Source organism: Microplitis mediator, chromosome 10, assembly GCF_029852145.1.
Source record: "Microplitis mediator isolate UGA2020A chromosome 10, iyMicMedi2.1, whole genome shotgun sequence".
NCBI lineage: Eukaryota > Metazoa > Arthropoda > Insecta > Hymenoptera > Braconidae > Microplitis > Microplitis mediator.
Genome location: NC_079978.1, coordinates 13,995,215 through 14,022,203, shown reverse-complemented (window position 1 = coordinate 14,022,203; position 26,989 = coordinate 13,995,215). Strand labels below are relative to the sequence as shown.

Sequence of the window (26,989 nt, the reverse complement as noted above, 5' to 3'; positions counted from 1 at the left end):
GTAAATAATTACTTGTATTGAATAATTAGTGATTTTAAAACGGTCAATGAAATTAAAGGATTTTAATAATAGTTAAATTAAAATACGAGGATAATTGTTAAAAGAATGTGTAAGTTAAGAGTGAAAATTAATTAAGTAAAAAATCGCGTAGAGGGTCCAGGGAACCGCGTGGGAATAAATAGGTTTTAGCCACGTAGCGGGTCTTGGTGACCGCGTGGAGGCTTAGGTTAAGGAAGTCGTGTGTGTGTAGATAATCGTCCAGGGGACTCAGTACCCAGTGAACACATGACCTTATTTTGACGTCATACGTAGGTCATAGAAATGTCACGGCATCTGATGTAAATTTGATGTCAATCTGACGTTCTGCATGACTTTAATATGATGTAAAGCTTGTGACATCATATTGATGTACACATGACTCTTGTATGACGTCAGAGTTATGACTTATGTATTACGTACGTTTGACATAAAATCTACATCACATTATTACGTAGTAATAAAGTCATTATCGTATATCATAATGATGTAATTTTAAAATCATACATTTATGTCAGTAGCAAAGTCACGGTTATACCTAATATGGATGTCACTCTTAAATCATATCTTTACATCAGTGACAAGTCATTATTTTACGCAATGCTGATGTAATTTCCGAGTCTTAGTTTTTGTCATCTATTTATTAAAATAAAACAATCATAGAATAAATTTTCAAAAATTTGTAAATGTGTAAAAATAACAACTAAACGTCGTAGATTTTTGGGTCCAAAGTAATCGATAAACTCGATAATAGATTATTCAGACGTTTTAGATTGAAACATTAGCATCATAAAAAAATTAATTTTATTTTTTTAAATGATATATCGAAATCATCATTTAGGATGACAAAGAAAATGTAACGACAGTTTAAACTCTTTTGATATTAAGATTATAAAGTTTAGTATCGCAATTTTTCAATCGATTAAATTTCATTCGATTTTGTGCAATTGTTTAATATTTCGCAAAATTTTATATAAGATTTTTCAAATTTCACATCACAACAAAAAATTAAAAAATTGGATGAAACTTAATGAAATTTTAAACAATTATCATCGAGGCCGAAAAATATTGTTTCTATAAATATTCATATAAGTTCATAAAGTTTTTTTAAATTTTGTAAAAATCTTTCACGAAAACTTATGAACATTGTCTTTTCCGGCATTTCACTCTAAATACATCAATTAAGCACAAGCTTTGAACTCTCGTGATGTGGACCGGTGAGCAACGTTCAAGACTACCAGCCAAGAGGAACCGTGTTCGAACCCAGCAGACGCCCAGGATTTTTATATTATTTAACGTTATCTAATCTTGTTTCTGAATTCACAATACATTAGGGCGGTAATAATCAGATCAAAATTTCGGTATTTCATTTTTTTTTTTTTTTTTTCAAAAATATTTTTTCTGAATTGATAATTTTGACATCACCCATATGTCATATTGACGTCATAGAATGTCACACAGACATCACATTGACGTCATGTATACGTCATTAGTTTTACATCATAATCTTACGTAAAAAAGTGGGAAATAATGAGTCACACCTGACTCATTCGTGACTTATATCTTACGTAAATGATGACTTAGCGTAAAGTCACACTGACGTCAAATTTACGTAAATGTGTTTACTGGGTAGTGTGAGTGTGTGTGTGCTATAGTCAAAGGTAGTTGACTCTATTAGGTTTATAAGGTTTTAAATAAGATTGTCAAAGGTAATTGATAATAAACAAAAGGTTAAAATTATTATTTTAAATAAAGTGTTAACTAATTATAAATTATCCTTCTTCATCCTTCTCTTATTCTCTAAACATGAATTAGTGAAAATTTCATTAATTACGTTATATCTAAGACATAAAAAATGGATAGTACACTTTCAGATATGACTATATGTAACTACATATGTCCATGTATAGTCTTATATATTAATTCATTCGGAAACTTTATATGCCCATATATGCCTTGATCAAGCCTTGCATGGCTTTAAATAATATGTGAGGTAATATAGAAATAAATGGCACACTTTTATATATTTCTATAAATATTTATACATAGTCATATATGGTATTGTTTAAAAAGTATATGTACCCAAATATGCTCCATATACGGGCACACGGAAAAAAGCGCAGCTCAAAATTAGCTAATAATTATAGTCGTCAAATAAAAATTACTTTCCTAAGAGAAATTTCCAATCCCAAACCAAAAATTACTATTATCAATGGAAAAATACATTTTTTTTGTTGATTCTTACAATCAGTATTGTAAATTTTACGATTTGTAAAAGTTATAATACAGATTAGCAAAAATTGTATAAAGAATGGTAATAATCCATAATTATTTCACAACGATCGTTCTGGAAATAACAATATTCAAGAATCTCTTTGATAATATTACAATTCTGTGTTAAAAACATTTGTAAGAGTATAAATTGAATATTACAATTCATTTAGAATAAATTACTATAAAACTTATATTTCCTTTTTGTCTATTCTATAAAATTCAGTAGATAAAATAAAAAATATTAGTATAGAATAGATAGTAATTTTTATTTGGAAACAACAGAAAAGTCACTCATGACTCAAGTTATGGTTACATGAATTTCGCAAAAATTATTCATTTATATCCCGATTATTACAATTTGTAAGATTATTAATTTTATTTTATAACATTTTAAAACTATTACTGAAAACATTGTAAAAAGAACTTGAGTATTCTAAAAATTATAATATCAAATAAATTTTGTTGAGGTATTGCAGTTTTTAAAACATCGAAAACGTGAATCGCTACTTAGCGAGTAAAAATTACTATTTGCCATTGTAACTTTTAATACGAGAAATATAATATCGACTGCATTGTATTTTATTTATATTTGGCATATACTTCGAGATATCGGAAGGGTACCTGTAGCCGAGTGGTTAGCATGCTTGCACTTTAACTGGAATATTCGCAAGGCGTACCTGATTAAAACAAATGATTAAAAAGTATTTAAAATGATTTGTTTTTTAATCATTTTAAATACTTTTTAATCCTTCAAATCATTTCTAATCCTGTCTCTTATGGACATTTAACGTGTAAAATCATTTTTAATCATTTTGTTTAATCAGGGGTAGGTTCGAATCCCACAGTGGTAAAAAAAAAAAAGATGGTGGATTTTAAATTGGTATTGAGATATATACATAAATATATATACAGATAAATTCCGACAATATGTATATTATATATATATATGTTGGAAAAAAATTTTATTATTACACACAAAGAGACAATTTTTACAATCTGGATTAGTAAAAATTCAATAGCAGTCTCAGTGAAAGTTTTATTCTGAGATAGATTTTTTACTAAATCAAATAGTAAATTTTATTGAATGTTTTCGTTTTGTGCTCTAAAACTCAAAGTAATTTTACTTATAATTTAGTAATTCATAGGGTTAAGCGATTATAATTTTTACTCATTTAAAAGAAAAATTTCCACATTATTGGACCGTTTCAGTTTGCCTCAGTGAAATAGTAATTTTTATTTGAACAATATCGAATATTACCAGATATTTTTCTCCGTGCATATATGACCATATATAATTCGTTTTTCCCGGGCCATTTACAAATATATAAATTTTTCGTATCTCGTTTTTGGATTTTTGAAACTGCACTATAAACGTGAAATTATACTTTCCAATGAATTTATTTATGTATTGTAACTGATAAAAATTTTTAATTCAAATCCTAGTCTGTTATTCCGTTCAAAAAAAAAGAAAGAAAAAAAAATTTTTCGATCGTAAAGCACGAACGAGTCGTGTAAAAATAACAAGTCATGAGAAGTAAAAATTATTAACATACTTGATCTCTTAAATAATATATATTTGACATAGTTTTTTTCAAATTTTTTTTTAGTCTTAACTCTATTGTACGTGTATCATGCCGAACGGGTCGCAGACATGTCGTAACGTTTAGCTGGCTGCAGGCAGATTTATCGTTTCTTCGTCTTTCTTTTAAACCAAGTCACGATTCTGTCACCATTTCAACTGTACTATTTTTTCCAGGTTCTGTCTCTGTAGTTATTCTTTCACTGGCGCTACTCCATGTTGTGATTAGAAATAATGCATGCTTGGCAAAGACTATACTAAATACATTTCAAGTTTTTTTACAGGAATTAATGATTGAGTTTAAGTTCTTAGTAAAAAGAAGAATTAGAAAACTTTGACACAAAAAAGTTATTGAAGTTTTTGAACAAAAAAAAAACAAGAGAGTATTCCGCATTGATCTTTTGTGTTCTTATTCCAAATAAACCTGTAAAACTATACACACATTAGGGTGCTCTGTTTTAAACGAGATTTTTTTTGTTTTTTTTTTCGTTCCCCATTGAAAATCTTGTTCTACATGTTAAAATAAAAATTCAGTCCAATTTTGAGCTTTTAATATCAATTTTACCCGCATGAAAAAAATGTATAGTTTTAAAGTATACTACTGTTACATTCTGGCATCTCAACATATGAGACAGAATATCTTTAAATTTACCAGGTTGACGTCGTTAGGGTGTCGATAAACCCCAGGTGCGTCAGCTGTTGACCTTCTTTGATTTTATGCAAATGAAAATTAATTACTCACCATGGTGGAGATTATGGGCCCATAACTCGGCCCAAATAATTCCTTGATACGTCCTCTGGGTGCGAACGAGACGAGCTTCGAAGACTCGATTCCCTCGAAGAGGAAAGTAATCCCAATTGGTCGATCAAGCACCAGAGCTCGAAGGCTCAACAACACATGAGTTTGAAAGCTCAACAACACACGAGCTCGAAATCTTAACAAGAACTTCCTCCGACTTAATTCTCGAACGACCTTCGGTGAGGTCCGCGATGACACCTCGAATCCCGCGACCAAGCTGTACTGCACATCCTGACCTTCTGCGTCATCGGCCTCGAAGCATGAATTTTGGACTCGGAAAGGAAGTGCTTAGGCTGCCGGTATCAGCGCCCAAAACAGGTGAGAATATTAGGCTGCCGGTAGCGGCGCCCAATACGAGGTATGTGATTATTAGGCTGCCGGTAGCGGCGCTCAAAGTTAAATAAGGAGAGTGTATTTTTAATAAAATACGGATATATATTTTGCTTCAAAGTCTGAGTGACATGATCAAGCCAGCATGTTTGTGTAGAGTTCTTGGCTCTACTAGATCTTGTGATCGACTGCCTGATTCTGTCGCTCCTTGGTATAATACATTATCAAAATGTTAACGTTGCATCTCAGGTTTCCTATGAGAGAATCGTCGTGGCCCGGGTCTCATGTATCGTCATCTGTTTAGACTATTCGCGAGCCACGGTGACTCTCTTATCGCAAGAGATTTCCGTTACATTGTTGGCGGCGAATAAAAATAATATCGCCAACAAAGTAACGATTTATTAATTTATTATTTAATTATGATTCTAAAAAGTGTCGAACCGTTTATTCGCCCATCGTGGCGAATAAATAATTCGAGACTTAAAAGAAAAATTTCTAAAATTTTTTTTTAAATTTAATTAAAACCAGAACGTAACACTACAAAGTATAGCCATGTGTATTCTTTCTATAAATGCGGCAAAATATCTCATAAATGAGTTATAACCTGTTATACTTAGTTATTATAAATTAAAGATATAGTTAATTGTATGGTATTACATCTATGTAAAACTATACCTTAACGTATACGTTCTAATGTATTCGAAATTTATAAACTAAACTATATAGTTGATTGAAAATATTTATGATAGAAGTAGAAAGTTTCATAATCGATATACATTGCAAATCTATCAACGAGTATATCCCAAATATATAAAAGAAGTATAAAAAAAGTATACAAATTAGTATAGCGTATAGGAAAACAAAAATTATATCGGTAGAAAAAAAAATTATCTTCAGAAAATTTATTTCTTAAGATGATTTCTTCTTACTCCAAAATAACTTAGGTCTTCCTGAGAATTTTCTCCTGATAATTCCGATATAATAAGAGTATACTCATTATATATAATTTTTATTATCTAATTCGGGTATAGTTTAGCTTATACAAAATTTATATAACTCAGAGTATATTAAATTATAAATCTTACTTATACTGATAAAGTATAATCATATATATCAAACGGCAAAAAATATTAGCATGAAAATATATTGAGAATTATACATTGAAGTATAATTTTATATATCCAATTATAATTTGAGATATACTTTTCACCTATACACTTTTTTCATGCGGGTAAGAACTAGAACAACGTCGTTGAAGTTTTATCTTACAATAATCGACAAATACGTTTTTATTCTTACAATAATCGACAAATACGTTTTATTTTAATACATTTGAGAGCATTGAACCCTCGCGTACATTAACGTAATAATATAATTTTAATACGTTAATTAATAAACGTTACGTGACTCAAAATGTTCTGGATTTAAGCTCGACGACAAAGACGCTTACCAAATTAGTCTTGCCGTAAATCGGCTTCAATATCATCCTGAACCAGGAACTTCACTTAACGTAGATCAAATCTTACAATTGGACGTCTCCAATAAACAATTAACGACGTACAATTAATCAATCGCGTAGAACAAAACCAAAATTGCAATGTATCGATCAATAATCGATTGGTTACACCGTTGAAAGTTAGGTATCAGGCTCGTATAACAGTCAAAAAACCCCCTGAGCTGCTCCAAGTCACATCTGCTCCAGTAGCACTGACTTCTTGTAGTCGATGTTGGAAGCGGTGATCCATACGTGACTAACTACGACTTTTCTGTCCATGTCCGTGCCGTAATCGTCAATACAGCATGCCAACTCCCTATCAGGGTCCTCGAATGAAGTACATGCTGACTCTCGGCGTCTTCTTTTCTCTTGTTCGCAACGACTCGTTTTAACTTACTCGTCTCGCCTTCTCTCGTTATCAGCGTATTTCTCGTACATTTTAAAAACAAATCAAATACAAATAATCAATGAACATTCATATTTTTGCATACATAACACTCAAACAGTTGGATTCGGGCCTAGACGTCATTTCTATTACTTGTTCATTAATTTCTTTAACCGTAATTTACGATATTTTAAACAGATTTTTTAACTCGTTGAGATGTATAATGGGCCAAGGACAGGACATGATTTTCCACATGTCGCAAATTATACAAAAATATTTTCTATCGGGTTGTCCTAACGTTACTTAAAATTTTTGGTAATTTTTACTATTAAATTTTCACCATGTACTATTATTATCATTATTAATGTTACATTTATGGCATGTGTATTGTGTTGGTATCAATTTTTATATTTAAAAATCACTTGACTTAACCGAGATTTAAACTCTTAAAAGACTTTTGTTCCAAGGAAACATAACGGACCGGAGTACTGAGAACAGAATTCGCACGCGGGAGATCAGGGTTCGAATCTGGGTCAAGTCAAGTGATTTTTTAATATGATCGTTCAATCGTATAATATATATATATATATATCGATATATATTACTCAACGTTTAGTAATAATTTAATATACTCTTTATAAAAATTGTTCTTCTATTAATAAAGAATACAAATGAATAAGTAATAAAAGTAATGATACAGCAGTTTTTCAGATAAACATATAGTAACCCGGGAAAAAAAGTTCAGATCTGCATTTTATCTATATCTGCCCAGATCAAATTAGATCTGTTCAAATCTAGACAGACTGATTTTCAAGCAGAAAGTTATATCAGCCTAGATCTACTTTGATCTGTTCATACCTATTCATACATAAAATTCGATCAGAGCTCATCAAATTTGCTCAAATTTGATCTAGGCAGATCTAAACTTTTTATGCCGGAGATAAATAGCATTGTGTGATTTTTACTTTACATTTAGTAATAAATGATAAAAGTAGGTAATGCATTTGGTGATGTGCATTGGTATTTCTTACTAAAATATATTAAGAATTATGATATTTTCGAGACAAGTTTTCTCCGTGTATAGTGTTTGTAATTTTATAATTTTTTTTTCTCTATTTTAATTTTATCAGAAAGCTTCGATAAATATTGGATAATATGGCATACGTGCAATCTACTATAGAAAAACCTATTGATCATAAAAGCAATTACTATTAAATATAAAACTTAGTATAATAAGTTTTGTAAGCCATCCTATTTGCTGGTAGGTTGATAAAGATTAATGAAGTCATCAAAAACTTTTTGCAGACATTTTGATTAGCATTTAATCATTATGAAGCAGTAATTTTATGGAAACAATTAAAAGTTTTTTATTATTCATGAGAAGTTTGCTATTTGTACTTTGGAATTTATATTTCTTGACAGATAAGCGAGGCTGGAGCAAAATTTTGTGAAAAATTCAAATACTTTTTTTTATCAATTTATTTAAATTGCATTAAATTTTAAAGTCGATCAAAGTACTACGGGCACAATGGAGCAGCTAAAATATTTTGCCGAAACAAAAATTTTTTTTTATTATCAATAATTTTTAATTTATTTCCCGAGTATAATGAATTTTTAAGAGATATAAAATATTCAGGGTGAAACGAGATGTCTAAAAAAACTTGGTAAAATATAAAGACCTTTTCAGTGTAGGGTAACCGCGCCCAATATTGACTAAGCTTCGTGAAATAACCAAGTACCAGAATGCGCTGAAAAATTTAAAAATCGGTGAATTTAATTCATGAAAAATGGGTCAACAAAATCCAATAGTATCCAAAATATAATTTTATATTCTTCAATCACTCAATTGATTGTTGTGAAACTACAATAGAGTTTTCAACAATGAGATGTGATGAGTATTGCAAAGAATATATTCATCCAATAACATGAGGGCATTTTCGTAAATTACCTTGTTGATAAGACAGGTGTCTTTTTATTCGAGCTAAATTGTCTTTGAATTCATGAAGAAAAAGCGAGGTTGACGTTGACATATGACGTCTATTGATATTATCATAAAGCATACATATAAAATACCCCAGGTTAATAATTAAAAAATGTAAAGATATGATATATGATTCCCAACTACCCCATTTATGCAAAACTTTTAGAGATCGATATTTTGATGTTCTACTTTAATTGCAAAATTAAAAAAAATTATAATTTATATTATACCGAGTCAGATATTAATGTGAATAAATATGAAGTATTAATATTTGAATATGAATGAAATTATCAAATGTCATGTATCCATGAATTTAAATGTAAATTTTATATTTTCATTACCATTAAATACTTAATTAATAACTGAATTGAAATTAAAAATATAAAGGATATTAATTCATGATAATTTTGAATACGTTTTGATAAATTTGAAGCCGAATGAAGTAGAAGATTTTTTTTACAACTTTTCTCTTTATAAATAGTTTTAAACCACCATGTATCAAATTTTAGATTCTGGGATATTTTTTTCCAGGTTTGCCGATCATTTTGAACTTCCCGCTATGAAAATTGAAAATTTTCAAAAGAAGGGAAGTTGTTGGTTTCAGCCCGATTTTCGAAAATCGAGTTTTCATCAGATCTCGACGTTTTGAGGTCCTAGGAAGCTATTCTGACTATTTCCGGATGAACACAGCCCGGCTGTGTGTGTGTGTTTTGTCACCGGTGTTAGAGCAGTGTACATTCAGAGTAAATTAACTCCAATCGGAGTATAGGGGTGTGAGTATTAGTATTTTAGGTCTACAAAACAGAAAAATAATAATAATACGATTTCATTAAAATTACGAAATTATCATTGATTGTGCAATGATGTGCAATTGATTGTGCAAATTGCATAAATTTTTAATCATTTATCAAATTAAATATTTAGAAACAACATTATAATTATTTTTATTATATCTCTAACGTTTTTTACAAGGTATAATAGATGATCCAAAGATGATAAATTAATCATTGTGCTTTAATTTTATTTTTCTCTGATTTAGTTTGCAGAGAGATTTTAATCATAAAAATCGTTTTCTCATATCTTATACAATAACATTAACATGTCATTGCGGATAAATAATCTTTAGATTTTTCTAAAAATTTGTAAATCTGTGGTATCATTAGTTTTTGAATCGATGAAAAAAATTTTTTTCCATAGTAGGAATACTAATCGACTTTTGATACTTCACAAGTAAAACTACATTATTTTAATACCGCTTAAGACCGGAAAAAATATGACACTGCTACCAGTATTATTTTTTTTGGACTTTCCTATTTTGTAAAAAACTTTTTCGTGAACACAATGAAAAATTCGTTTCATTAATTTCTTATTACTACTTTTTTTTTCAATCGTAAAAATGAAAAGTGAAAGATGCAGATCATTGAAGTTTAAAAAAGTGAATTTTTTCATTCAGGTCCCTATTTTTCTCAGCCTTCCTTTATCCAATTTTTTTCATATAAAATTTAATATAAATTGACTTCTATTCTAACGAATCTCATTGTACATTTTCAAATGTTCAAATGAATAACTTACGTACTGAATATCTCAAATTATTTCATGCTCGACAAATTATTGAGACATACAAAAAAATGTAAAAAAAAAAAAAAAAGACGTTAAATCCAGGGGTTAAATCGATAATAGAGTGAAAGTAGTTTTTGAAATGAATTATTTCTTTTCTATTTTAAGCTCTGTAGGACATGGTATATAAAACATAATGAAAATGGAGAATGCAAATAAAAAAAAAAAGGAAAATGGGAATGAAGAAGCAAAGAAACGAAGAAGAAGCGTAAGGGGTAGATAGGTGACTCATCGAGCGAATGAACGAGCAAGTGAGTAGACGAGTTGAATGAAGCCGTATCATATTTTTAAGAAGCAATTTCGTCACAAATCTGTAACGCCGCAGCTGGTACTCAGTCGTTTCCGACATCCTTGTGAAAAAGAGGAACATCCGACAAAAGATCACGATGGAACGAAACCCGGGTGGATCTTGGAAAAGAATAAAAAGAGAGCAGATGCAAGGGTGCACAGGGAGTAGTACATAGTCTAAGGTAGTAGCTGAAGTAGAGGTGGATAGTATGGGTTTATATATATAATGGGTTGGTGGTACGTTGAGTAGCATGAAAACGGGGTAGTTCAGGTTACCGAGCTTAGTCTAGAAGAGTGGTAGGGCTTAATATACTCAACCCAACCCAGAGAAGATGAGGTCTCGCTCGCGGACGATAGCGTTGCCATCGCCAGAGGATTAAACCGATTGGGATTAAAGGATTACGAGATTCTACCAAGATTCGTTGCGATTGCCGAAAAGATGTCTCAATACGAGATGTAAAATCACTCTGAAATAAGTGTTATGGCTGTCTTATATAAGATTACTTCAATATTGGCTTAATTTATGGAACTCATATATTTTGTTCACTTCCATTAATACATATATATCTGTGTATATGAAATTATGTTATGCTAATATTTATCGCAGCCACGTCTATCGGGGCAATCCGTTCTCCCAGTTTGTATTCTCGTGGTAATTTCAAACTTATTGAGATATGTGTATCTACTTTAATGAAACTTTATCAGTAGCTTTTTATGTAGAAAATTTTTTAGATTACATTTTACAGTTTTTGTAACTAGAGTCGAAGATATTATTTTTCATTTTAGATTATTTTTTAAATTTAAAGTAAACTAAACTATGGTGCAACTTTGAGATTTATTATTTTATAAAATATATCGAATATCATAAAAACTCAACAAGAAAAAAAATTATTTAAATTTATTGAGATCGAGTTAAAGAAAATAATTTCCACTTAGATCAGTGAGATCTAAATTTTTATGAAATTTAAAAATAAAACTTTTATTGATTAAGATATATTATTAAGACTGTTTTAAAACTTTCAGCATATTGTGTAGAACAATTCAATTCATTTGAAATAATTAAATAGTAAATTAAATGAAATTAATTTCGTGATAATAGACTATGTACTTAATCAGTCTGTACCGCATTTGTAGTTTAAAATTTTCAATCAATTTTTAACATTCCAATTTAATAATTGAATCAACAATAAAAAATCGGTCTATTGGTAGACCCTGCGGGCCAGCCCAAAAATTTCCTGCTGTTTTCGAGCTCAAGTTGATTTCGAAAAAAACCGTTTTTTAGCATTTCTTTCTCCCATGATATCTCGCGAACGAATGAACCGATTTTGATGGTTGAGGCGGCAATCGACGTATTTTATTGAGTTCTAGAACAGATCAGATTTCGGAATTGATTTATCTGGTCTTTTCTGAGATATTTCAAAAAAACTAAAAAAATCTTTTTTTTATTTCTTTCGACAACAGTTTCTCTTGAACTTTCTGGAACCTTGGGCTAGGCTTGTAAGCCAGTCTTGGCCCAGTTTTGGTAGAAGTCTGGAATGATAATCTCGGACCAAGCCTGGTTGTCAGACCTGGTCCATACTTGGTTGCCAGACCTGGCCCATGCTTCGTTGTCAGATTTGGTCCATACATCAAGGAAACGAACAAATTTAATTAAAAAAAAGTTTTGTTATTATTAACCTCGTAGAGTTCATGATCATTAACGTTTAAACTATCTAAGGGAGGTAAATGATGTGAAAAAAACTCGATGAAAATTCTGCTGGGCTCTGGGCGCGAACTGCCGTCCTTCTGATTGCTGTGTCCGAACGGTAGCTACTGGACGAGCCTACTAATGTTGAACTGATACATTTATATGATCTTCTTCTTAAACCATAAGTATTGCCAAACTTGGGTAATTCTACCTTGGCCTAAGTCTGGGTCGCCATTGGACGGCCAAGGCAGGGGCATCCAGTATTGGCCCAAGCCTGGGTAATCATTTTAACGGCCAGGACTGAGAACCCAATCTTGAGCCAAGCATGGGCCAATATAGGTGTGCCAAAGCTAGGTTTCCCAGTACTGGGCCAAGTAGGGGCCCCCCGTTCAATTCTGGCAGCTCCTGTGTGGGTTCCCATAACTTGTTATATAAACTCTAAACTAATGTTAAAATGATAACTTACACGGAGAAAATTAAATAATAGAAATTACTATCTAGTCATGGTATCATTTTCTACCATCAATAGATAGTAGTGAATACTATCTAGATGATTGTATAAATCATCTAGATTGTAACATTCACCATATTTATAATAATAGTTACAATCTTGTATCTATTCATTACTATCTATGGATGGTAGAAAATTTTCCATAACTAGATAGTAATTCCTATTATTTAATTTTCTCCATGTATCATTTTTGCACACCTTGAACGCAAAGTGGAGTGCTCTACCGTCTTAAATCGTGATCCACTTAGCTTGAATCACTTCCACCAGTTTTAAAATGCACTTATATAATAATAAAAGTACACCAAAAGCAAGAGGAGATTTCAATTAATACTTCTAACGTAGTTATAAGATTATTTATTTCGATTCTTTTTAAAACAGAAGTTAATTTTAAAAAATTTCACTTGGACGTCAGTTGGTCTGTATGGATGTAAATAAGATATCTATTGAAAAACTCAACTCATTACTTTGATATTTTTAATTTCCCGCTAAGAAAATCGAAAATTTTCAAAAAAAATTTCGGGGTTCTCGGAAGCTCTTTTGACTGATTTCAAGATGATGTCCGAGTGTATGTATGTGTGTATGTACGTACTTGTGGATGTAAATATTTTGTAACTTTTGAACGGGTGAACTGATTTGGCTTCTTTAGATGACGTTTGAAGTGATTTATTAATTCAAGAGAGACCGCTGTCGAAAGAATTGCGAAAAAGTTTATTTTTTCTAAAATACTCAAAAATTGAAAAACTTGTTGATTCTTATAACGTTTCAGCGTGAGAGGCTGAAAAAGTGCGTCGAATGCCGCCTCAAACATTGCAGATGTTACGTAAATACGCTGAATAAATGTCTTATTGGATTAGACAAGGATAGTGTAATAAGATCCTTGTCTTACAATAGTATTTAAATGAATATTATAAAATTATTTTGAAGTATTATTAGTTATTATTGTTGTTATTTAAAAGTTGATTAGTAATTTGTTATTAGATGATTTTAATGATTTCTTCTTGAGGTAGCAGTGATTAATGTGAAAAATTAATAAAAAGTTATTACTATTTATCTGGGCAACATTTCCGTAATTTGATGGTATGCAACCCAGTGCTGCCAAAACTATAGAGCCCGTAAAAAGACGTCTGTATCTTTCGCTCCCTAGAGTACTTAGTTTAAAATAAAGAAAAAGATTAGTACTGTTATTTATATGATTACACTAGTTTCAAAATTAAATTTGTAATTTGAGTTCCCCAGTGGACAATTAATTATTATTATTATTATTTGTCTAAAATAAGCACATAAATATTTAACAACATTTTATGATAACATATTAATATGTATAGCAATAGATATCTAATATTGTGATAATTCTTTGGAATTATATTTATATTTGAATTATGTTTGAATTAAACCCGGGAAAAAAAGTTCTTATATGATCATATAAAAATCATATAAAAGTGACTCATATAAAATCATATAAAGTCTTATCATGAAATTGGTCCTATAAAAACTTATATGACTTTATAAAATCTTATATAATCATATAAAGTTATATATACCCGGGAAAAAATGATTTCACTTAATCATATATACAATAATTTATATATTACACTGTTAGAAGTATTTATTTCAGCCAAATAAATATTTATTAATAGTAAATAAATGGTTTATTAAATGAGAATAGAAAGAAATGACACATGAAATTAATTAAGTAAGGTTATGACAAATAATTTATAGGACTGTTTAATTTTATTTTTTTAAAGAAAATAATACACACAATTAATGTTAATTGAAGATAAAAATTATTATACCAAAAATATTAAAAAAATGAAATATTACAATAAATTTTTACTAACAGTCACACTCATTCCATTCAAGTTTATAACCTTAACTTCATGTGTCATTTCTTACTATTCAAATAAGCCATTTATTAACTATTAAGAAATGGCTTATTTGGCTCAAATAAATCTCATTTAATAAATCATTTATTAACTGTTAATAAATCTTATTTGGCTCAAATAAATACTTCTAACAGTGTAGATCTCAAAATTGGCAGGATCTCATAATATATAATCAATTATATATAATCATGTATGAATAAAAAAAAAAAAAAAAAAAAAAAAATTATCGGTTAACTGCTATTTTTCTAAGGGGTCAACCATCCAACTAATGCCCTACCTGAATACTGCTCAACTTTGATGATCGCTTGGTACACTGTTAAAAAAAATAGTAAATTTCCAATATGTTTACCAAACATATGTTATGGAAATTTACAAATTAGCGTATTGTAAAACTAAACAGTAAACAATATTTGTAAAATTACAATGTCTCTCTGTAAAAATGATATTCAAATTGTACAATCACAAAAAAAAATTGTTATTTTACATTATTTTTGTATGAATCAGATACGTATAGTAATTTTACAATAGTATAATTAAAATTTTAACACCAATATGGTAAATTTATTATAAATTCATGTAATTAAATTTACTATAATTGTTGGTAAAATTAGGGACAAAAATTTGATTTTCAAATTACTACTAAATTTTTGAATATTTACCAAACACCAATTTAAATTTACTTATTTTCTTAGGAAATAAGAGAATGATATTGTAATTTTCCATTTCCTTTACATTTATCTCGTACAAATTGTAATTTTACGATACTGTAGTGTACATTTCAATTATGAGATGGTAAATTCATCATAAAGATTTGTGATTTACTTTACTGTTATTATTGGTAAAACTACAACAAAAGATTTGTTTTTGAAATTACAATAAAATTTTTTAATTTTTACAATAAAATTATTCAAATTTACAAATTTCATTCGGAAATAAAAAATCGATATTGTAAATTTACATTCCTTTTGAATTGATCTAATACAAATTGTAATTTTAAGACACTAAAGTGGACATTTCAAGTAAAATACGGTAAATTTGTCATAAATATTTGAGATTTAATATACTGTTATTATTGGTAAAATTACAATAAAAGATTTGTTTTTGAAATTACAACAAAATTTTTTAATTTTTACAAAAAATTATTCAAATTTACATATTTCATTAAGAAATAAAAAATCGATATTGTAATTTTACATTTCTTTTGTATTGATCTAATACAAATTGTAATTTTAAGACACTACAGTGGACATTTCAAGTAAAATCCGGTAAATTTATCATAAATATTTGTGATTTAACTGGCTGCAATTTTAAGTAAAACCACCATAACAAATTGGTTTTTAAAACTATATCAAAACATTGAGCTATCAATCTAATATTTATTTAAATTTACATATTCTATTGGGAAATATTTAATGGATATTTTAGTTTTGATTTCTGAATTTTTCGTATTAAATAAATCAGAATTTTGATCTTACGATATACTAGATTTATACTGAACAGAAAACATGTACAGTAATTAAAAATGAGCCAAAATGAATTATAAGATGAAAAATTTTTTTTATAATTTTTTGAGCATTAGTCTTTTGTGTCCTGGCATTATTTTAACTTATAATGAGATCATTGACATAAGCTAGATTTACAATCTGTAAGTTGAAATTATAATTTTCGGTTTTTATTATCAAATTACATTTTAACCTTAAGGTTCTACATCTGCAATACATATTTTCATATTCTCTATGAATTTTTATACTTTCTCGTAGTTTTCCTTTTTTTTTTATCACGTCTTATTTAAAAAAAAGGATCGGAAGTAAGTCTTTCGACCGTTGCCTCATTTTACGATCTACCGAAACGCTTCAAACATGCCCTCAGACTTTTTTTTTTTGTACTTTTTTTTTTTCTCCAACTCTTTTTATTGTTTAAATATTTTTCTGATTCTACCATGTTATAGGGACGTTTTCAAATAATAAAGTTTATTTATAACAATTACAATACTTGAAATACTGCAACGTTAAAATAAATAATTAACCGAGAATAAAATAACTGTAAAGTATCTATCTTCAATTTCATAACAAATCAATTATCAGTTTTGAAATGAAAAAGATATTTTACACAGTCTACATAAAATTTGTTGAGGCAGAATAAATTGACAGTTACCCATAATTTAATTATTAATTAATTAAATCTTGATTTCGACAATTTTTACCAATATTGCATTTTAACATACTGTGTGCGTGCTTTTATTCTTAGAAAATTAAAAAATTTTAAATTATTTAAAATTTCTTGTGAGTTTGCTATACAGATAAGCATTTGTTTATGAGTGAATTTGCTATCAAAGAATAAAGACTATATACATGTATAAAAATAACTCTCGGAAAAGATGTATAATTATATTCTTATACATGAAACGACATATACGCGTTAATTGTAGCAATGTATAGTATCGTTATATTTCATGTTATTTAAGAGATATTCAAAAACATTTACGGGACTAAGTTATTAAAATATACAACTGTGTGTTTGTAGATGTTTGAAAACAACCAAATTCTTTTGCTTCTTCCTATACCAATATATGGACCAAAAACTAAACGGTTTGAAACCTTCGATGTTAAAACAAAGCAGTCAAGACATAGACCACATTTTTGACAGAAGAACTATTAAATTAAAAATTGTCGTTACAATTTTTTTAATTCATTTGATAAAAATTATTCAGAATTCTATGTAATTATTCGTAGTTATATTAAATTGTGATAATAATAGTAAACTGAGAATTGTAGAAAATGTTTCTCTTTCTTTTGAAATTTTCTCGTTCTACCATCGAGTTTACTTTTTCTCTGGTCATAAAAACCTCTCTCATACACGAGCCGGGACCAACATGTGACTTGTGACGTCAAAGGTCCCAGGACAAAGGTCTTAGTTATATTTAAGAAACAAACAACCCTTAGCCGATACAACTAGAACACATAGCCCTTCGTCTCCGGGAGGAACATACGTATTCTTTTAGGCACAAAGTGAACACGTTAGCGACAATTACAATAAAAAAAAACAATAAATATTAATAAAAATAATCAGTGTGAAATTAGTGAATTTTTAATTGTGCAAGTTTTTTAGTTATTCATTTTATAAACAATTTTAGTGAAGTATAATAAACTCATTAAATAAATAACTAGTGATACAGATCCAATAAAGAAGCATTATATATTTGGTCTTATAAAAGGTAAGCATCCCATACGAATCAACCTTATATTAACTCTTTCTTTAAAGCTAATCGTTTTGTGTCACTGCTAAAGAAAAATATGTGAATTATTGCTATCTATTTTTATACAAATTTAAATAATTTTTAATAGTCATCAGCTTTTCTGAATTAAATTGTCTATGAGATTATAATACTTTTCAATTCAGAAATAATTTAGTATTAAACACGGATTTTTCATATTTCAACTTAACTTTATTAAAAATTTATACTTTTTATTAATCTCTTTTTTAGTTGTTTAAAAATTACTTTATTTAATAACATGAAATTATTTAATATCGATACAATTTATGCTTAAAAACTAATATTACGTTCCTTGTGGAGATTAAAAAAATTTTTATATAAAATGAATTTATCTATTTTAGGCATTAAAAGTACCAATCAGTTAATACTATTTTATCGATAGTTTTTGTTTATTTTTTGTTCATTATATTATATAAATTTTTTGCAAGAAGTATGTTAGTGTCACTAATCACCAACATCACCAAAAAAAATTGATATAGAGTCTACAGACACTCAGTCTGAGACTGAAGTACTGAGACTTAAAATAATAAAGAAGATTTAACATTTCTTCATTATTTTGTCAGTGCAAGTTACTTATTTTTTTGTTTTTAAGTTGTAAATAAGTTGAATTATTCAAATTTCAAATTTCGATTTCAGTAAGAATTGGAGGAGAGTGAGCTGTTTGTAGTGACGCCAGTAACAAATCCCATACTAATTATCCAAGGTATTACATAATAAATATCATAAAATTAGTTTCTGATTTCAAGAGAATTCAATGTCATAATTATATATGTATGTATGTTGTTTTTTCTGTTAATAGGAAAAGAATTACACGATGATAACAATCGATACAATGTAGTACTCGAAAAACAATGTCTGATTGGAGTAGATTCATTCCTTGAAGGAATTTTAGTTACATTTTTATCGTACTATGTCTTTGGATTTGATTATCCAAACAAATTAGAAAAGACAATGGAAGCTATTCAAAAGTAAGTTTCATACTATTACATTAATTTATTAAGTTTTATTGTAAAATACAAATGATGCATCATTTTTATTATTTTTTTTCAGATTGTTTCTTAAAATTTCTCCACCAGGAAAGGGTAATAAGCGAGATGGAAAAAAATGAAAAGCTATACTGTCATTCATCCGAAAGTAGCTTCATTTATAAAAGAAATAAATTATTATATAAATAATTAATAAAAATTAAAACCTTTTATAAAAAATATAATTCGAAAATTTAAAAAAAAAATCAAATGTATTCAGACAAAAATTTATATAAATAAATTACAATTAATTACTAATTTTGCTAAACTTTACTCAGCTCTCAGCTTAGTGAAATTTCTATATGCGTATAGTAATGTTACTATACACTTTTTAAAAAGAATTCGAGCTATTTACTATATGCGTATTGTAATTTCACTAAGCTTTTCCTCAATATAATTTAAGTAATATCTATTGAATTTATTGTAACTGTACTAAAGAATTTTTACACATAATCTTGACAATTTTACAAGATAGAAATTGTAATTTTACAAAATTTTTATTGGTAACTCGCGTAGTAAAATTACAATACGCATATTGTAATTTCACAAAACTTTTATTGGTAATTAGTTCAGTAAAACTACAATATTCATGTTGTAATTTTACAAAACTTTTATTCGTAATTAGTGTAGTAAAATTACAAGACGCATATTGTAATCTTACTAAACTTTTATAGGTAATTAGTTTAGTAAAATTAGAATACTCATATTGTAATTTTACAAAACTTTTAGTGGTAATTAGTTTAGTAAATTTACAATACGCATATTGTAATTTTACTATACTTATAGTTCACAAAAGTTCAGTGTAATTACAATACGATTACTGTAATATTACTCAACTATTATACAAAAAATCTTTGGTAAAACTACAATATAATTACGAAATATTTCCAAACTTATTTAAAACAAATGTTTAGTAAAGTTACAATACGCTCTATGTAATTTTACTAAACTAATATCCCAGAGATGTTCAGTGAAATTACAAAAAATTCGTTGTAATATCTCCAACTTGTAGACTACAAAATATATTGTAAAATTACTATACTGGTATTCCAAAAATACCATACAGTTCTGAGTTTTAACTTCCTATAATTGTTTGGTAAAATTCCACTAGAAATTTTTAACAGTGTAGCCGTCTGCTTCTCTAGTCTGCTTTACCCTTATAAGTTATCAACAATCTATAGCATTACTTAAATCAAATGATCAAATTGATTCATCCTACATAAATAATGCACCAAATATGATCAAATTTTGTCACATTTGTGTTTTATATCAAATTACAAGTTTCTTTAAGATAACCTGCTTATAAGACCATAAAAATTTATACATAAGAATCATAAAACTATATAAACTTTTATATAATCATATATGATTTTATATAACCGTATTAAACTCTTTTGTAATCATACAAATTTATTTATAACTTCATATAAAATCACATAAATTTGTATTAATTATCTGAATTCTTAGAAGGATTTTATAAGGTCATATAAGATTTCATATGATCATATATGATCATTCATGATTATGTATAACCATATAAAATGTGCTCTTGTAATTTCATAATGTTATATATAACTTTATATGAAGTTACATCGAATTTTATAAGATTATACGAATTATTATAAGAATTTTATAAGATCATATGAGTTATTATATAATCATATATGACTGCATATAATTTATAACACTTTATCTGGTAATGTCATAAACTCATATATAACTTTATTAAAAATCATATTAACTATTATAAGATCCTTATAAAATTATAGAAATTCGTATAAAGATTTCTTAAAATCGCATGAGCTTTTATATGATCATATATGATTATATATAAGCATATAAAACTTCACCTGGTATTGTTATAAAGTTATATATAATTTTATATAAAATCATATCAATTTTTATATAATCCTCACAAGAGTATATTAATTCTTATAAGAACTTTATAAGATCATATAAGCTTTTATGTAATCATATAAAATTTTTATATATTTCTTATATGATCATATATAAATTGTATATAATTATGTATGTTTATATATGATCATATAAAATCTTTTTTTCCCGGGAATATCATCGTAAAAAAAATCCAGTGATAGCCAACATTTATTTGTTTATTTCCTGGATATTCCTTAGTATTAATTATTTCTTATTATATCATTCATTGCATTTATTTGATTGTCATTCCGCTTGGTACGTACATTCTCGCTCGAAATCTATAGTCCCCTGATCTTTCCCCTGAATTGTTATAATTTTTGTCCATTTTATAAAAACGGACTGGCGTCCTCGTGCACTAACGCAGCCTGAGGACCGGGTTCAGGTACATTATAACATTTTATTTCTTACAATTGATAGTAGCTATTATTTCATTAAAATTTCTTACAAGTAGGTGAACCATAACATATGGTCGATAATTATTTGCGTCTCCGTCGCGAGTAAAAACTTGATGATTGTTATAGATTATACAAGACTTGTTGTTTAAATATACATAATATTTATCAAAAAAAAAAAAAAAACTTACATTATGAATCCAAATAAGTTTCGAGATAGGTGGATTTGAATTAATGTGACACTCGAAGTATACATCATCACCCTCCTTGATATCACCGGCATTCAAAGTTGATCCAAGACTTAATGACACTAGAGGTGGATCTGTAAAACAATCAAGTATGTTTTTATCATAATAAATTTTTAATTTTTTGTGATAAATCGTTGGAAGCTGAACTCACTATAAGAAATTAAATGTACTGGAAAATAATAATTTACTCCAAAATTTTGTTATTCATTTATGCGTTAAATATGCATAGTTTGTAAATCATTTAATTGTTTTTTGAAAATTGTATATTTGCAGAAAGCTGGTTTTAGAATATTGACAGTATTAATTTTCTGACTGATTAAATTAAAAATTGATTGTACCATTATTTAAACGTATAGTAAACTGTTGTGCTGTTTTATTCTCACTTAAAAATCTATCGCTGATGCACTCACAGTAACTAGTTATCATCATTGGTGTGATAATATAAATTTTTCCAAAAAGTTGACTTGTAGCGATTAGTATATTACACACGTCGGGAAGTAAAGTAAGAAATGTCTCAGATCATTTGGAATTGTTGGCCGAGGCGTCACCTCGGCCAACAATTTCATGTGATCCGAGGCTTTCTTATTTACTTCCCGAGGTGTGTAATATACTATTGATGAATTTTTATCACATTACAGATTGTAAGTAATTTAGAGGTAGAAGTAAGAAAATAGATCTCATAAAACCTTTGGCTATTATTATTAGTTTATACAATCCAGTAAGAAATCTGCGTTATGAGAATGGTTATATATAAATAAAAAATCTATAAAAAATAACACTAATTTTTTAAGTCAATGCTCCATTTCATCTAATGCTCAATTAATACTCATATGTGTACACTGTAAAAAATTTGCGGAGTAAACGTAGATTAAATTTGGAGTGAATTCGGAGTGGATGACCCGATGAAAAAAGATTTTGTCTAATCATATATGATTATATATAATCATATATGAAGTTATATATATGAATATATATAATCATGCATGATTATATATGGGGTCATATATAATTATATATAATTATATATGACCCCATACATAATTAGATCTGATCATACCTGGCTGTTATAAGCCCATATATAAGTATATATGATCAGATCTGATTATATATGAGTTTATGTATAATTTGATATGATCATACCTGGCTGTTATAACCCCATATATAATCATACATAAGTCTATATATAATTAGATATAATCCTACCTGGCTGTTATAACCCCATATATAATCATATATAAGTCTATACATGATTAGATCTGATCAGACATGACTGATAAAAATCCATATATAATTAGATATAGGACCATATATAATTAGATCTGATCAGACATGGCTAATATAAATTCATGTATAGTCGTGCATAAGTTTATATATGATTGGATCTGCTCAGACTTTATTGGTATGAAACCTATAAATATTTAACTACATATATAGCTCCAATAAATATATATACATATTAGGGTGATTCGAAAAACAAACAAGTTTTTTTTTTTCTTCCAAAAAGGTTCAAAAGTTTCGTTTAGATGAAAAAAGACGCCTGTGAAAATGAGAGCTCTCAATATTAATATTAACATTGTTCGCATTGCACTTTTCTATTTCCCATAAAAATAACATGGGAAAAAATTTTTTTATGTCTTCTGATTTTTATAAGGAGCTAACGATGCGTCATAGGAATAATTGGCAGGCATATTTCGGTAGGGAATTGAATGCTCTACAAAAAAAGATTCTTATCATTTTTTGCGAAATCTATTTGTTCAAAAGTTATTTGAGGTTAAAGTCGAATTCATATTAAATTTTGAGTTTTTCTTACTTTTCCGGCGAAACTATCAGACCTATTACAAAATATCATGGCACCTTTTTTGTAGACAATTTTATTTCCTAGAAGTTATACCGAATAAAGTTTTTCCGAATTCCGCATTGTTTTCTAGTTATTTTCATTTTAATGTCATGCTTATAAAAAAAAATCTGGGCGTCGGTTGACCCTGTGGGCCAGCCCCAAAACTTCCCGCTGTTTTCGAGCTCAAGGAGCTTGAAAACATCACTGTGAATATATTTTCGAGCTCTTCGAGCTCGAAAATGCTATTACATGGAATCATTTTTTTATGAGTTTTCAAGCTCTAACAAGTTACGTTTTATGCTAGAGTTTGAAAAGTTAAGAATCGAAAATCATTAATGAAGAAGCGGCTTTTAAATTATTATTATCGATTATGTTCTCTGAAATAAATGTGTTGAGGCAGAAATCAATGTCAGTGATCAAAAACAAGATTTGAATGAGTTTTGACTTAGGTCAGAGCAATAATATATGAAATATCGGAGAAAAACATTAAAGACTGGGTTTTTCAATTTTTTGCTGACAATATGTTTAAAACTGAGGAACAAGTTATATGACATTAGCTGATGATCGGAAGGGACTATAAAGAGAAAGAGTTGGTATGATTTCAGACACATTTTAGCACATTATATTTTGATTTATTTGAAAAAAATATCATAAAATGGTATTTTTTTAACTTTTCAGCGCCGACATTTTTTGAACTAATCAACCGATTTTGACGTTTGAGGTGGCAATCGGCGCGTTTTCTTGAATTCTAGAGCTGATTAAATTTTGAAATTGATCGTATGGTCACTTCAAAGATAATCGAAAAAAACCGTTTTTTATCATTTCTTTCGCCAACGATATCTCTCGAACAAATTAACCGATTGAGATGGTTGTGGTGGCATTCGACGCGGCTTATAAAGTTCTAGAGCTGAGTATATTTTGAAGTCGATCGTTCAACTCGTTTCTGAGAAATCACTAAAAAACTAAAAAAAAAATTTTTTTTTTTTCGTAATTTACCAATATTTTCGAGTCTACTTGATCAAATGATCTGAAATTTTCAGGAAAGTTGAGGGCTAACAAGCTCTTTCAATTACCACCTAAACCTTCTGAATCGATTTATTAGTTAAAAAGTTACAAAGAGTTTACACACACACACACACACACACACACACACACACACACACACACACACACACACACACACACACACACACACATACATATACACTCGGACATCATTCTGAAAATAGTCAGAATAGCTTCCTAGGACCTAAGAACGTCGACATCTGATGAAAATTTGAATTTCGAAAATCGGGGTGAAAACAATAACTTCCCAATTTTTCGAAAATCGTCGATTTTTTTAGCGGGAAGTTAAAAATAGTCTTCCGATCAATTTTAAGAGCTTGACATTAAAATAAAAATAACTAGAAAACAATGCGGAATCCGAAAAAACTTTATTCGGTATAACTTCTAGGGAATAAAATTGTCTACAAAAAAGGTCCCATGATATTTTGTAATAGGTCTGATAGTTTCGCCGGAAAAGTAAGAAAAACTCAAAATTTAATATGAATTCGACTTCAACCTCAAATAACTTTTGAACAAATAGATTTCGCAAAAAATGATAGGAATCTTTTTTTGTAGAGCATTCAATTCCCTACCGAAATATGCATGCCAATTATTCATATGACGCATCGTTAGCCCCTTATAGAAATCAGAAGACATAAAAAAATTTTTCCATGTTCTTCTTATGGGAAATAGAAAAGTGTAATACGGACAATGTTAATATTAATATTGAGAGCTCTAATTTTCAAAGTCTTTGTTTTTCTAAACGAAACTTTTGAACCTGTTTGGATGAAAAAAAAAACATTTGTTTGTTTTTTGAATCACCCTAATACATATATATATATATATATATATATATATATATATATATATATATATATATATATATATTAAATAATATGACAATTTTTTAATATCAAAGTTATTAAATTTTTATTCTGTCAACTATCAATCAAACTTAAATTCCCAATACTTAAAAAATGTTCAAAGGTTTCGGCAGCAATTTAAAAGTATAAAGTCTCGATTTGATTATTTGAGTTAAGTAATGCCATAAACTTTTCTTAATTATAAGTGTACAACAGACTAGAGAGTACAGAGACTACAATCCATCAATAACCAAAGTTAAGCAGCATCGGCGTGGGACATTGATTGGACGGGTGACCTCGTAGTAAAATAGTAGTCAACGGATAATAATTTTTTTTTTGTATTATTTAATTTTAACCATTTAAATTGATGAAGACAATAAATCCTAATTAAATTACTTAATTAATAATTTACAGATATTCTAAATGAGATTCTAAAAATGACTATATTCGTTCATGCATGATCATATATGAACATATCTGTTCATATAAAATCAGATCAAGTTATGTATGATCAGACCCGGCCAATTTTTGGATCTGATCATATATAGACAATTATGCATGATCATATATGATTAGACAAAATCTTTTTTCATCGGGGAGTTTTTAATTATTTTCACTGAGTGATTTGTTTTTAAACTCTGGAATTGCGAGTGACAAAGTGGATTCGGATTAAAATAAAATTCATATTCACTATCGATTTTTTACTGTGTAATTATATTTATGTGCAAAAAAAAAAAATTTTTCGATCGTAAAGCACACTCTGATTCTTCGCATCATGAGTCGTGCAAAAAATTTTTTTTAATTCACTGAGAAAAAAATTCACTAAAATTTGATAAATTGATTTATCGATATTTGATATATTATATATATTAAATATTCGACTGTATTTATTAAATACTATTCTACATATATCAAATATCGATCTCTTCATCGGCTGAATATTAATAAATTGATATTAACATTTGATAGGTCGTTGATTAATATTTAGTAGGAAGTTTACTAATATTTAATAAACTTTTATTAACTATTGATATGTGAGATTTGTATATAGTATTAATGAGTGTCGTGGCGTTGTACCCTCTAACCTAACATATTGCCTTATATACCCGTTACAACTAATTTGCTCTGAGTGAAGCCATGGTAGGGGAAATTAAATCAACTGAAGCGTTCGCAGTGGTTACTTTCGGCGTTACGGGAGGCTATTATTACTAAATTATAATTAAATAAATATTTATATATTGCATTGAGATAACTATTTAATTATTCATTTTTAATTTTCGTTTTTTCCTTAGTATCATTTATTGACTTTGATATGAATTTCAAACAACTTAACCTAAATGTTTACTGCATTCTTTTTTATTTTTTACCATTATACTTAATCGTTGTTGATTCGTTTAACTAAAAAACAAAACTGCAATTACTATAAAACTGTCACATATTTTTTATAACTTTTTTTTTTTACTATTATTTATAATATTTATTTATTTTTATGTTTCTTGCTAT

General features: G+C 28.2%; 1 protein-coding gene and 1 long non-coding RNA gene across 4 annotated transcripts in view; one reads left to right on the top strand and one right to left on the bottom strand.

Annotated features, from left to right (window-relative positions):
• Window positions 1-26,989, bottom strand: part of LOC130675558 (hemicentin-2-like) — a 635,075-nt gene that overhangs the window by 88,459 nt on the left and 519,627 nt on the right. For all 3 annotated transcript variants that reach the window (XR_008991309.1, XM_057481317.1, XM_057481316.1), the window contains exon 9: window positions 21,686-21,816. Coding sequence is in view for 2 of the 3 variants with exons in the window: in XM_057481317.1 (XP_057337300.1) it covers window positions 21,686-21,816 (131 nt within the window). In the remaining variant the exon portion in view is untranslated. The remainder of the gene's footprint in view (window positions 1-21,685; window positions 21,817-26,989) is intronic.
• LOC130675560 (uncharacterized) lies at window positions 17,810-19,378 on the top strand. Its single transcript, XR_008991310.1, has 4 exons — window positions 17,810-18,079; window positions 18,776-18,842; window positions 18,939-19,107; window positions 19,190-19,378. It is a non-coding gene; the product is annotated as an uncharacterized LOC130675560 (long non-coding RNA).